At 48.5% G+C, this 14,870-nt stretch overlaps 1 protein-coding gene across 1 annotated transcript in view; it reads right to left on the bottom strand.

Moving 5' to 3' along the window:
• Positions 1 to 14,870, bottom strand: part of LOC107107455 (voltage-dependent R-type calcium channel subunit alpha-1E-like) — a 227,571-nt gene that overhangs the window by 137,369 nt on the left and 75,332 nt on the right. The window contains exon 4 of the mRNA XM_015407758.1: positions 13,420 to 13,523. Within this exon, the coding sequence (XP_015263244.1) occupies positions 13,420 to 13,523 (104 nt within the window). The remainder of the gene's footprint in view (positions 1 to 13,419; positions 13,524 to 14,870) is intronic.

Below are 14,870 nucleotides of genomic sequence, written 5' to 3'. Positions count from 1 at the left end.
GAGAGAGAGAGAGAGAGAGAGAGAGAGAGAGAGAGAGAGAGAGAGAGAGAGACCCTGACTGGGCCAAGGCTAGGGTTGCCAACCTCCGGGTGGTGGCTGGAGATCACCTGGGATTACAGCTGATCTTCAGGCAACAGAAACTGGTTCCCCTGGAGAAAACGGCCGTGGAGTGGAAGGTGGATTCTATGGCATTATAACCCATTGACGTCAACTCCCCTCCCTAAACCCCGCCCTCCTCAGGCTCCACCCCCAAAGTCTCCAGGTATCACTCGTTCCCGGCCCAGAACTGGCAAACCATAAAGGCCACTCAGTGAGCTCGACAGCAGAGTGGGGAATCTGAACCGATGCCTCCCAGCTCCTCGCTCAGCACTCAGACGACGACACCACATGGGCTCTCAGCAGACTTTCGTTCTGGATAAGGGCTGCAGGCACCACTTTGGAAGAGGCTTCCCCTCTTAATATGAAAAAGAAGTGGGAGTGCTTCGGCAGTTGTACCTGCTATCCCCAATTTTCTTAAATGCTTCTAAATACTTAACTTCTAATTCAGAGACAGCTTTTTAATTGATCTGAAAGATGCTTCTAAATACTTAACTTCTTATTCAGAGACAGCTAACTCATTAGCATAATAGGCCATACTCAACAGCAGAAACTCATTAGCATATTAGTCCACACCCCTGCCAGCACAGCTCATTAGCATATTAGGCCACACCCCCGTGTTACCAGAAGTGTGGTCATCCAGCCACACCCACCTTTTGCTTCTTATTCTGTTTATCTTGTTTGTTGTCAAAAACCAGGGCTTTTTTTTGTAGCAGGAACTCCTTTGCATGTTAGGCCACACACCCCTAATGTAGCCAATCCGAATGAGTTCCTGCTATTGGGTGTGGCCTATTATGCTAACGAGTTCCTGCTGGGCGTGGCCAACTTGGGAGCCAGCCAGAACTCCGTTCCTGTGTGTTCCTGCCCACAAATAGCCCTGGTTACAACTGATTCCTTTCACCAATGGAATGAGTAATGGTTAAATGTCTAGAAGAAGGGCCCCTCAACCTTTTTTGAGCCTACGGTCAGCTTTGGAATTCTCCATCCAAACAAAAACTGAAATGAGTCCCTCGGCTACCCATGCTGCTAAGCAGGGTTGCCAGACCCCCGCTGTGGGAGGGGGAACTCCCGCTTTTTTGGGGGGGATCCTGCCCCCAAATGGCACAAAGGCAGTGTGATGATGTCACCCAGAAGTGACATAATCACACTGCTGACACTGCGCAGTGACGCTCTAGTTTTCGGGCAGAACTCTATGTAAAATCGGCGACAAACCATAGAGTTTTGCCCCCAAAACTAGAGCGTCACCTCCGACGTAGGCGATGTGATGACGTCACTTCCAGGTGATATCATCAAGCCGTGTGCGCTCCCCGCCGGCTGCCAGGTAGGACTTGGCCAACCCTACTGCTAAGGCTGGTGGCTCATGCCTGGCCTCCCCTCCCAGAGCCAGACAAATGCCATCTGGATGCAAGACATAAGAACATAAGAACATAAGAGACGCCAATGTTGGATCAGGCCAAAGGCCCATCCAGTCCAACACTCTGTCACACAGTGGCCAGAAATACCAGGTGCCCTCAGGAGGTCCACCAGTGGGGCCAGGACATTAGAAGCCCTCCCACTGTTGGCCCCCCCCAAGCACCAAGAAGACAGAGCATCACTTGCCCCAGAGTCCCTATCTATACTTTGTGGCTAATAGCCACTGATGAACCTCTGCTCCATATGCTTATCTAATTCCCTCTTGAAGCCATCCATGCTTGTAGCCGCCGCCACTTCCTGTAGCAGTGAATTCCAAGTGTTAATCACTCTTTGGGTGAAGAAGGACTTCCTTTTATCCATTCTAACCCGACCGCTTAGCAATTTCATTGAGTGCCCACGAGTTCTTGTGTTGTGAGAAAGGGAGAAAAGTACCTCTTTCTCTACCTGCTCTTGCCCATGCATAATCTTATAAACCTCAATCATGTCACCCCTCAGTCGTCGTTTCTCCATGCTAAAGAGCCCTAAGCGCCTTAACCTTTCCTCATAGGGAAAGTGTTCCAACCCTTTTATCATTCGAGTTGCCCTTGGGCACTGCCAGTGGGCTCCGCTTGCTCCCACTGCCTCTGGCCAAGCCCAGTCCTTCCAGTCCCCACCACTTTTGTCTGCTGGCACATCAGCATCTGTCATCTGCACTGACTCAGAGGTGTTAGTCCGCTATGAAAAGTCTATTTACTGAGTGTTCTTTCATCCCACCTTTTCCTCCAAGGAACTCAGGGCTGCATACATGGTCTCCCCTCTTCCATTTCGTCCTCATAACAATCCTGTGAAGTAGGGATGCCAACATCCAGGTGGGACCTGGGGACTCCCCAGAATTACAGTTCATTTCCAGACTACAGAGATCTGTTCCCCTGGAAAAATGATTTGGAGGGTGGACTCCTTGGCACAATATCCCACAGAGGTCCCTGTCCTCCCCAGAGCCTGGCTCTGGGACGGGATGCCATGCTTAGCAGGCTCTACACCCAAATCTCCAAGAGTTTTCCACCCTGGAGCCAGCAACTCTACAGCCCCTCCCCACACACACACACTGGTGGCCGAGGGGGAACTGGCAACTCTAAGACGAGGATAACTGGCCCAAGGTCACACAGTAAATGACATGGCAAGCTCAGATCTGCACTTGGGTCTCTTGCACTAGCCACTATGCCATACCATTATATTTTCCAGACTTAATTTTACAAGCTGATTCAGACCACTGGCTTCCCCCCCCCAACACACACACACATTCCCCCTGTTCTTAGAAACATAAGAGAAGCCATGTTCTATCAGGCCAATGGCCCATCCAGTGCCATTCAGTGGCCAAAACCCAGATGCCATCAGGATATCCCCCCAGTAACTCCACTGGGGCCAGAACTCCAGCAGCTCTCCCATTGTTGCCCCCCAAGCACCAAGAATACAGAGCATCACTGCCCCAGACAGAGTGTTTCATCTCTATACCTTGAGGCTAATAGCCACTAATGGACCTCTCTGCTCCATAATGTTTATCCAATTCCCTCTTGAAGCTGTCTATGTTTGTAGCCGCCACCACTTCCTGCAGCAGTGAATTCCATTCGTTAATTACTCTTTAGATGAAGAAGTACTTCCTTTTTATCTGTTCTAAGCCTACTGCTCATTAATTTCATTGAGTGCCCACGAGTTTTTGTATTGCGAGAAAGGGAGAAAAGGACTTCATCTACTTTTTCTATCCCATGCATAATTTTGCAAACCTCTATCATGTCACCTCTCAATCATCATTTCTCCAAGCTAAAGAGCCCTAAAGTCTTTAACCTTTCTTCATAGGGAGGGTGTTCCATTAGTCATTTTAGTTGCCCTTTTCTGTACATTTTGCAATGCTATAATATTTTTTTTGAGGTGCGGTGACCAGAATGAGGCTGCACCATCGATGTATACAGGGACATGATGAAGGGGACGGCAAAGGATGAGATGGTTAGACAGTGTTATTGAGGCAATGAAAACGAAATTAACCAAACTCCGGAGCACAACAGAAGACAGGAGGGCCTGGTGTGATGTGGTCCATGGGGTCACAAAGAGTCGGACTTGACTGTGTGACTGAACAACAACAATGATGATACTGATTGATTTGTTTTCAGTTCCCTTCCTAATAATCCCCAGCATAGCATTTGCATTTTTTATTGCTATCGCACACTGAGTTGACATTTTCAGTGAGTTATCTACCACGACTCCAAGATCTCCCTCCTGGTCAGTTACCGTCAGTTCGAACTCCATCAATGTATATTTATGGTGAGGCTTTTGGGCTCCAATGTGCATTACTTTGCACTTGCCCATGTTAAACCCCATTTCCCATGTTGACACCCATTCACCCAGCCTCAACAAATACTCCTGGAGCGCCTCACAATCTTCCCTGGTTCTCACCACCCTGAACAACTTCGTGTCATCTGCAAACTTAAGCCACTTCAGTGCTTACTCCCACCTGCAAATCATTAATAAATAATTTAAAAGCACCGAACCAAGTACCGAGCCCTGTGGTACCCCACTGCTAATCACCTTCCACTGTGAAAACTGCCCATTTATACTCACTCTCTGTTTCCTGATAATTAACCAGTTTTGAATCCACAAGAGGACTTGTCCTCTTATCCCACAACTCCTGAGTTTACTTAGGAGCTTTTGATGAGCAACAGTATCAGTTCTGGAAGTCCAGGTAAACAACATCTATTGGGTCACCCTGTCCCCATGTTTGTTCACCTCCTCAAAGAATTCTAAAAGGTTAATGAGATAAGATCTTCCCTTACAGAATCCATGCTGATTATTCCTCAATACCTTTTATTCATTCATTCATGTGCCTATGAATCCTATCTTTAATAACAGATTCCACCAATTTACCCGACATCAATGTTAGACTGACTGGCCTGTAATTTCCTGGATCTCCTCTGGAACATTTTTTAAAGGTGGCGGTTACATTAGCTACCTTCCAGTCCTTGGTAATGAAGGCAGATTTTAGGGATCGGTTGTGTATTTTTGTCAGGAGATCCACAAGTTCACGTGAGTTCTTTCAGAACCCTTGGATGTATGCCATCTGGGTCTGGTGAGTGGTCAGTTTTTAATTTGTCCATCAGTTGTAGGACCTCCTCTCTCATCCCCTCAATCCAACTCAAGTCATTCGACAGACCTCCTGAAATTGGCAGTTCTGGAGTGGGCAAGCACCTCCCATCTTCCACGGTGCAGAAAGAGGGGAAAAAAATGCATTCAGCTTCTCAGCCATTTCCCTATCATCCTTCAGGACTCCTTTTACCCCTTGGTCATCCAAGGGCCTCACGGCCTCCCTAGCTGGTTTTCTGCATGCAATGTATTTGAAGAATTTTTTATTGTTGGTCTTTATGGTTTTTGCAATATATTCCTCATAGTCCCCTTTTGCCTGTCTGATCACTGACTTGCATTTTATTTGCCACAGCCTGTGCTCCCTTTTATTTACCTCACTCCGACTAGCCTCCTACCGCTTAAAGGGATCCTGCAGGTGAACTGATATCTGTTGCCTGGAGAACAGTTGTAGTAGCAGGATATCTACAGCCATTCCCTGGAGACTGGCAGCCTTATTTTCAGCTTCACTCTATGCATTGACCATGATGTATGAAACGGCCTCATCCTGAGACTGTCAATCTGGCATTGTTTACTCTGATGGGCAACATCTAGGTTCAGGGACCGATTTTCACCATTACCCAATATGCTTTTTTGTGTGTGTCCCCCAAAGGTTCTGAATCTCCCCCCCCCCCAAGATTGGTAGACCCAGGGGGTTACGTAGCCCCTACTAGGAACCTCTGGCTTAACTACAGAGTAAATAAGTTTTCCTTTCAAAGAACTCCTCAAGCACTTTTCTGATTCCTTTTGTGCAAACTTTTGGAATTAATCCAACCAGATCTAAGGGATGGACCCATGGATCTGAGGAAAGAATACACAACCCCTCTACCCAGAGCCATTTCCACTGGTAAAAACAGCACAGGAGGGAAGGCTGAAAACCCCCCCCCCCCAATACTGCTTTGCCAAACAGAGCAACTGAACACTTTGAAGATGAAATACTTTGATCAGACGTGACTACAAGTTGGATGGGGGCACCCGTGACCTCACTTGTGTCAGATATATGGGTATTTTGGCCCTCATATGCAGGATAGTCAAGCCCAGTGGTATCAAACATAAGGCCCGGGAGGCAGAACTGGCCTGTCCAAGGCTCTTACCCAGCCCGCAAGCAAGTGGTATGTATGGAAATATAAAGTGCTCTGCCTTCTCGTGGGGAAAACCTAGTCTTGCATATGATTAAATACATTTTTTTGTGGGCTCCCCAGTAGATCAGTTGCTTTCATTGCAAGGAATCAATTGCTTTTGTTTGTATTTTGAGTAAAAATGTAATATTGTTAATTGGGTTTGCCTGTGTCCTTTATAAAGCTTTTATCTCCGGTAGCTGGCATTACATTTTATGGCACACATGGCCCAGCCCGACAAAGTGACATTTATGTCAGATCTGGCCCTCCTAACAAATGAGTTCGACTCCTCTGGTCTAGTTTGTTGATAATAAGGTTTTTAACCGGACAGGAAGAAAACAAAAGTCCTGTCCCTTTAACAGAGGTTTAATGAGTGGACACGGGCAATTGAAGGTTTTCATGGCATGAAGTTAAACAGCATCAGCTGATAATTGCTTGCAGACCAATCTGGATATTAAGGGACAGCTAAATGCAGCCAGTTTAAAAGCTGCCAACCCTAGATAAATGTGTTGACTTTTGACGGGGGACAGGGGGTACGGGACGGGACATGTGGTTGAAAGGAAGCACACACTGTCACCTTGGACAAGTTCCTCTTACAATCTAACCTGTCTTTATAAGCTGGTTTAATTCACAACTCCATCCCACCTCCATTTTTAGAATCGTGAACCGAAATGACAATTTTCAACAGGAGGCACTCCCAACGTTAATTCTGCCTCAAGGTAACCGGCATGCTCCCACTCCCATTTTCAGCCTTTTCTGTCTTTTTACACTCTCACGCCGCCCCTTGCTTCCCTCTCAGGTATTGTGAGAATAAATTGAGGTAACCCCACAAGAGACAGGCTGTCCCTGTGCTCCTTGGAGGAAGGGCAGGGTACAAAAATGGGTATAAATACTCCCGGCTGTGCAGCCGGATTCAGGAAGCCATCCACAGCCATTTTCAAAAAGTAGGAAATGAAAAAAGAATAGCACATCTAGGAGAAAGTAATTAGGCAAGGCGTAATTACAGAGTTGGCCAGGAGACTGCTTAATGCCCCTTTTACTCAAGGGGAATTGAGAAAGATTTTCTTTCTTTTCCTTCTGAAAGAAAGCACTTTTCAGACCAAAAGCACCAAGCTGGGACATTGAGGCTGTACCGACTATCCCCAGATGTTAATAACTGAGAGGCTGAATGCTTCTGTGTGACCTACACAGACACTGGATGCTACCCAGGAACATTTCAGCCATTCTGGATGCTGTTTTGCCCCAGATGTAGCTTCTTATTTATGTTTACTCCAAAAGTCATAATTACAGCTCTTCAGGGCACTTCAGTGATCTTTGGATGTGACTCCAAGTTGGTCTGGACCAAGACGTTCTGCAAATGACCCTGACAGCCTAAGTAGAACCCTGTCGGAGCTCATTCTGGTGAGAGACCCCAGGCCAGGCGGAAAGAAAAAGGGCAAAAAGTCCCCTCTGGAAAGTTAATAGGCCAAAAGCTGACCACGTGATGACACATAGTTAACAAGCAAGCATGTAAAGCAGACAGGATGTGGAGAAGCAGCTGGGAATCTGTGTGTCTTTCTCATAAGAACATAAGAGATGCCAATGTTGGATCAGGCCAAAGGCCCATCCAGTCCAACACTCTGTGTCACACAGTGGCCAGAAATACCAGTGCCATCAGGAGGTCCACCAGTGGGGCCAGGACACTAGAAGCCCTCCCACTGTTGACCCCCCCAAGCACCAAGAAGACAGAGCATCACTTGACACAGAGCCCCTATCTATACCTTGTGGCTAATAGCCACTGATGGACCTCTGCTCCAGAACTGCAAGACGATACCAGCTTAAGGTTGCCAGGACCACCAGGCGACCAGGGGGAAACTGGGAGGAGGGACGCGGGGGATGGCATCAACAATAACATCACTTCTAGGGCAAACCCGGAAGTGACATCACAGCCCTCTAAGAATCACCATCAAGTTTCCAGCGATTGTAGAGAGGTCTGAACTGATGTCATGCCATTGGCCCAACACAGTCATTATTTTTTCTCCTGCCACTGCTCACAGCTAGGGTTGCCAGGTCCTTACCTTCTGCCAGCGGGGGGCTCCGGCCTGCTCTCCTGCACATCACACCACGATAACATCACCCAGAAGTGATGCATCACACCAGGTACGTTGTGCAGGGGACACTCTAGCATTTGGCCAAAAACCCTCTATGGTCATCACAGAGTTTTTAGCCAAATGCTAGAGTGTCTCCCGCATGATGTGCCCGGCGTGATGATGTCACTTCCAGGTGACATCATCGCACCGGGCACATCAGGTACAGCGGGGCTCATTGGGGAGGGGGATGGCAACCCTATTCACAGCAGTAGCGGAAAAGAGGAGATGGGGTGGGAAATTCCCCACTTTCGCTGGGGGCTTGGTAACCCTAGATCCACTCAGTGCCTATTCAAGTCTACAGAGCATTCTCGGAGGATACAGGGATAAGAATGTGAACTCTTAGAATTCATAAATCTGGTAAGGGATGGGGCCTACTCCTAGACAGGTCCTGGTCCTGCTGTAAGAGCAGGGAATTTGGGGTCAAGGAGCAGAGCTCAGTGGGCTCAAGGGGAGGAGCCCATGTCCTGGGGGCAGGGCTCAGGGGACAAAAAGCAGAGGCCTGCATAAAACATTAATTCATCTTAAGATGTGCAGCTCTCAGTGTCTTCAGTCTCTGCTCCCTCCCTCCTCCCTTTCTTTCTCTTTTGCTCAGGTTGAGGTGATAGAAGGAGGTAAAGAGAAGCAGAAAAGTCAGCTGTAGTGTTCAGAGAGGCTGCTCTGAAGCACAGAAAGTCCTGCCTTGAAATGAAAGTTTAAATTGGCTGTAATCAGATGGATGCAAAGGTCTGAAAGATGCAAAATAGCAAAGGTCTTTCTTGGAACCTATAAGTATCTATGCCATTACACCACAGGATTATAGGATCAGACAAAAGCTGGTGGGTTGATAAGAAGAATTCTTTGTGCGGAGACTGGGCTGGGAAAACATTGAGAGGACATCAGTTCTTGGGTAGAACTGAAGAAGAAATGGAACAGAGGTCCATCAGTGGCTATTAGTCACAAGGTATAGATAGGGACTCTGGGGCAAGTGATGCTCTGTCATCTTGGTGCTTGGGGGGGTCAACAGTGGGAGGGCTTCTGGGGTTCTGGCCCCACTGGTGGACCTCCTGATGGCACCTGGTATTTCTGGCCACTGTGTGACACAGAGTGTTGGACTGGATGGGCCTTTGGCCTGATCCAACATTGGCGTCTCTTATGTTCTTAAGAAGGTAGGTCCCTAAAGATGATACAAGGCCATCACTATCAGTCTACCATATATTCCCAAATATTTGTATTGTTTTCTATAACAAAAGTTAAAGATTAAATAAGACCTCAAAATAATAACTAAGTAGGCCAGGCCTACCTTTTCAAATAACTAGGTAGGCCTGCTCTGTATTACACACCTGGGCTGTAGATGTACATTCAATCTTTTCCAAAAGGTTGCTATTGCCTAATTACTGCGTTTATTTGTGTATTTTTCCTTTCCCCAGTTTACAGATACCAATTCATTCTGCTGTTCTGAACTAAACTATGCAAAGCCAGTGCTATAAAGGTCTCCTAGTGTTGTCAACTGCCAGGTGGTGGCTGGAGATCTCCTGGGATTGCAACTCCTCTCCAAGTGACGGAAATCAGTTTACTTGGAGAAAATGGGCACTTTGGAAGATGGACTCTAGGGCATCACACCCCACTGAAGTCCCTCCCCTCCCTAAGCCCCACCCTCCTCAGGTTCCACTAGGGTTGCCAGGCCCTCTTCTCTCATTGGCAGGGGGTAGAAGGAAGCTCTCCAGGAGTAGGGGGCGGGGCAACATCACCACGCGCCACGTCCCTGGCATGATGACGTTACATGGAAGTGACATCATCACACCAGGGATAATGTGCGGCGACATTTTGGTATTTTGGGCAAAACACTATACTTACCATAGAGTTTTGCCCAAAATTGGGAGAACATCAAGGAATGCCAGGGGCACTGTGCAGAGGCAGGCAATAGTGAACCATCTCTGAATGCCTCTTGCCTTGAAAATCCTTTGGGGTCACCGTAAAGTCAGCTGCACAAATATAAAGACAGAGTATTGCCTTTCTTTCAATACCTACAAATTAGAAACTTTATACTAAGTGAACAGTCACAAATATCTAGATCTCCCAATAGGTTTGCACAGGGCTTTTTTTGTAGAAAAAACCCAGCAGGAACTCATTAGCATAATAGGCCACACCCAACAGCAGAAACTATTTGGAGACTTCGGGGACCGCGTGATCGAGCTACCGCACTTTATTTTGCCCGGGGGGGAACAGCCACGCCTCCCCCCCACGTTATCTGGCCCGTGTGACCGGGGCCATACATGACTTTCGTTAGCTATTTATTGAACTTAGAAAAAGTTATGCTTTGTCTTCTTATAGTATATTGTAAGTCGCATCCTATTATGTATTTTCTATACCGCCTAATATGTCATGTGAATACTTATGCTACGCTTCTGTTTCTCTTGGGGGGGTTCCAGATGACTACTGCCCTAATGCATAGGTTATTTTGCATCTGTGTGTGTGTGTGTGTCCACCCATGCCTGGAAGTCACGGCAGAAGTCATGGCAACCTTTGGGCACGGAGGACATTCAGAGAAGAGGCATAGTTTGAGAGTGAGACAGCACTCATGGGGACAGCTGGGGAAAGCAAGGAGATAAAAGCCCTCATGGAGGGGCCATGGCTCACTGACAAAAGCATCTGCTTGGCACGCAGAAGGTTCCAGGTTCAATCCCCAACAACTCCAGTTAAAAGGATCAGGTAGCAGGTGATGTGAAAGACCTCTGCCTAAAGAGGGGGGGGGGGAGCTGCTGCCAGTCTGAGTAGACAATACTGCCCCTAGAGGACCAGTCATCTGATTCAGTATAAGGCAGCCACTGTTAAGTTCCACAGTGTCTCGGCAAGATATCTGTTTTCCTTCTCACATGAACCACCTGAACTCTCTAAGAGTCATGTCATTTTAAACTGCCTTTTGATTGATGAAAGCGTTCTTGAAACTAGTTGCAATGGTCACGCCTTTAAGATTTTCTACGTGATTCTGAGGATTAGACACTTTATTGTTCCAGAGAACCAGACAATCAGAGGGTTAGGGGGGAGCAGGAATCCTGAATCACTACAGAGCTCTCTGCTGGGAAATTTGGTAAGTCTGGCGATTTGGGTCCATGCTTCTAATATTGCCAAGGAAATCTCAATACAGGGACTGAGGGGAGGGCCGGGTGGAACGGAAGCCCCGATTCCTTGGGAATCTTACGCATCTGCATGCTCGAAGCTTCTGACAGTATTTCAGAACACGCCTGTGCAGCCACATGGCTTGTTGTCATGGAGACCAGAAGCTCTGCATCTTTTCAAACCCCGGACTGATGGTTTGCATTAAACTCCCATTTCCTCGGGGACAAATAAAAGAGGTTACAGTGCTGCCATCTATATACAAACATCCACACACAGCAACATCCTAATCTCATTCACTCAGGTCGTTCCCACGCAAGGATTCACCCACGCAGCCGTCACCTGAACTGTCTCTACAAGAATGTGCTGCTCTGAATTCCCTTTTCTTATGCTTAACCAAGCCTTGCACTAGTGGTTCCAGAATTATGGGGGGCAGAGACCCCTTTGGAGATGCAGAATGACCCGGAGGAGGAGCATGCGCAAAGTTCTAGGCTTACCCAGGGCAAGGCAAGGTTTGCCTCCCTCTATCAGTCAAAGACTAAAATCTACCCATTCACCCCCACGTTATTTGGGAGGAAAGAAGAACAGGAGGAGCATCAGCTTGCCTGAATGACAGTTCCCCATGACAGATCCAAGATATCTTGTTTTTATCACTTTTGCTGACAAAGGTGTGGGATTAGCAGCACCCCAATTCACAGATGATCTCTGCACATGGCAACAGGCTGTATGAAACAACTGCCTGCAAGGATCTGTCAATGCTGTGAAGCAGATGGCTGATGCAGCCTTTGAAGGAGGGGGGCAGGAGGCAAACAGGAAGCAGGCCCAAGCTTTGAGAAACACCACTTGATGCACCTTCCAACAAGAGGAGGCCCCTGCCACAAAGCCAGGTCAGGCAGCTGCTTTGGGAAGTGGGTTTGGGGGGGGGGGGTGCAGTGTGAAATCCCCAAGCTGAAAATATGCATTAAAATTGCTATTTCAGGTCACTGCCATGATTTTCTGGAATGGTTACACAAATCCGAGATTCTTAGCCATTCTGCAGAACACTTATTCCCCCTCCCCCCATGTAGTTTTTTTCTGTTCAGACGCTCATCGTCAGGAGCAGCAGGTATCTTGTTTTTCTTTAATTCTCTGACTTTCCCAAGCAGTGGCCTGAGGAGGGCAGCTTCCGGCAGGTGCAGGCCAGGCAGAGCTGCGAATCTGGCCGGCTCCTCCTCCTCCCTCCTTCCTTTGCAGGAGTAGGGCCCCCTTTCCCTCCCAGTCCTCTGCAAGTAGGATGGCTGGGGGGGGGGAACCTTGATTGGACCCCTTCATCCAATTCTCTTGAAACTTGGGGGAGGGTCTTTAGTCCCCTGCAATTTCAGTGTCAGTTGGTTGAAATCCAGCCACTCTAATGGTACCCAAATAATTCTGGGATCCCAGAAAAATCTGAACCTAAATCCCAAAATGGTACCAGGGAGGGGACCCAAATGTCACTGGATACTGGTATTTATGACTGTTAGATCGCCACTAACAAAGATCCGGAGAGTGATTTCAGCAAAAGTGAACAGCTTTATTGAAGGTACGGACGAGCACTTGAAAGAAGTCATAACCAGAACAACTTAACATTGGGAGCTAGCTCCTTTTAAACATTCCTGGGCTAACGTAGCCACGCCTCTGTTTTTTTTTTACTCAGGGGTCGGGTTAGAACGGATAAAAGGAAGTACTTCTTCACCCAAAGAGTGATTAACACATGGAATTCACTGCCACAGAAAGTGGTGGCAGCTACAAGCATGGACGGCTTCAAAAGGGAATTAGATAAGCATATGGAGCAGAGGTCCATCAGTGGCTATAAGCCACAAGGTATAGATAGGGGCTCTGGGGCAAGTGATGCTCTGTCTTCTTGGTGCTTGAGGGGGCCAAAAGTGGGAGGGCTTCTAATGTTCTGGCCCCACTGGTGGACCTCCTGATGGCACCTGGTATTTTTGGCCACTGTGTGACAGAGTGTTGGACTAGATGGGCCTTTGGCCTGATCCAACATTGGCGTCTCTTATGTTCTTATGTTCTAACCCTTGGGAAGTTCTTCTGTAGAAGCCCCACTGAAATGAAATGCATGGGAGCTCTGCTGTAGCCTTGCGTACGCCCCTTTCATTTCGACAAGGCTTGTGGAAGAGAGCTTCCTGTGGGACTTGTCTTTGTGCTAATAGTGTGTGTGCGTGCACAGGCAGGCCACATGACAGAACGTTATTTCAATGTGTCTCATTCTAGCAGCAACCTAGGTTGGCCCCACCCGAATTATCTGTTTCCCACTTTCCCACTCACGTCACCAGTCTCGTTCAGAAACTGCCGGACAGAGAGTTCCTACCAAGTAAGGCTGGCCAGAATTTCGTACTTGGGATTCTGTCTGATGAAGGGAAAACAAACAAACAAACAGGTCTTTGGCTCACCCAGAAAGCACTCCCAGGACAAGGTTGAGAACAAAGAATGATCCGATGATGATGAGGGGTATGAAGTACAGCCAGTTCCAGGTGGCTCCTAAGGCATCGTTGGTCTGAAACAAAGGAATTAAGCAAAGAGTCAGCAATGCATTCAGCCACGCCGGCGCACTCCGGTCCCAGTTTTGACAGGCCTCCGCCCTAGATGCCAGTGCAATTGCTGCTGTGCGTCTACTAGCACTGTCCTGTGTCAACTAATCCCACGTTTCCTTCCAGCAAATGGCCTGTTGCTCTCTCCTGGGCCATTTGCACAGGGGATCTGGAACTGAACAAACTCGCAAAAGCAGTCACGTGCAAGAACCAAGGTGATATAAGGCGAAGGATGTTTTCGTGCACAAGGATTAAGGAGGACGTTGCTCCAAACTGTTTAGGAATGCAAATTAAAAGCATGCACTGGCCAAAAGTCTTGGCATGTCTCCTTCATTTCCCTCCTTCACGAGCAATTCAGATACAAAAGATATCAAATCTGTCCGGCCCCTGGTTTAGGGTTGCCAAGTCTGATGTTCGCCACAGCGGGGGACTCCTGGCTGGCGGCTGGAGTGTGCGTGCGCGAAGCGTGCCGCGTTCACATCACTTGGAAGTGGAAGTGACGCGACCACGCCGGGCATGCTAGGGGCGGGGTCACGACCGTCCAAGGGAAAACCATAGATTTTTCTTTCGGATGACCATGGCCCCGCCCCCAGCATGCCCAGTGTGGTCGTGTCACTTCCGGGTAACGTGCACATCGGGGTGGGGTTCCCCTTGGGGCCCGATCCGCCGGTGGTGAGGAACGGGCCTCTGGGGCGGGGACACACGAGACAGAAAACATGGTGGGTGAGGACACGCAAGACAGAAAAAGAAAGATGGGTGAGAACCTTCAGGCCCATCCCACTATAGCCATCAACTGTTGCAGAACGGCACTGCCAAGGCTTCTTCCCTCTGCTATGCCTTGCAGATTAGCTCAAGGGAGGGAAGGCACTCCAGCTGGTCTTCTGCCTAGGCCTCGGGACAGCTCCAGCTCACGACCTCCCAGCTGGGACATCCAGGAACAAAGAGACAATGCCTTTGACTGAGGCTGCCAAGTCTAGGGTTGCCAGCCTCCAGGTGGTCGCTGGAGATCCCCTGCTATTACAGTTAATCTCCAGAGATCAGTTCTCCTGGAGAAAATGGCCACTTTGGAAGGCAGACTCCATGGCCTTGTTCCCTACAGACGTAGGGCTGCCAAGTCCCCCCGGGGGGCGGATAATCCCCCGCTTTGGATGCCCAATTTCCGCCGCCGTGGAATCAGGCCCCGAGGGAAACCCCACCCCGGCGTGCACATCAGCCGGATGTGACGTGATGACGCCGGGCATGCTGGGGGCGAGGCCACAGCCATTTGAGGGGAAAACTCTATGTTTGAGGGGGGAAACTCTATGTTTGAGGGG

This window comes from Gekko japonicus, unplaced genomic scaffold, assembly GCF_001447785.1.
Source record: "Gekko japonicus isolate JY-2015 unplaced genomic scaffold, Gekko_japonicus_V1.1 scaffold2254, whole genome shotgun sequence".
NCBI classification, from domain to species: Eukaryota; Metazoa; Chordata; class Lepidosauria; order Squamata; family Gekkonidae; genus Gekko; species Gekko japonicus.
The sequence above is the reverse complement of the archived record's forward strand: the minus strand, read 5'-3'. Positions and strand labels throughout refer to the sequence as shown.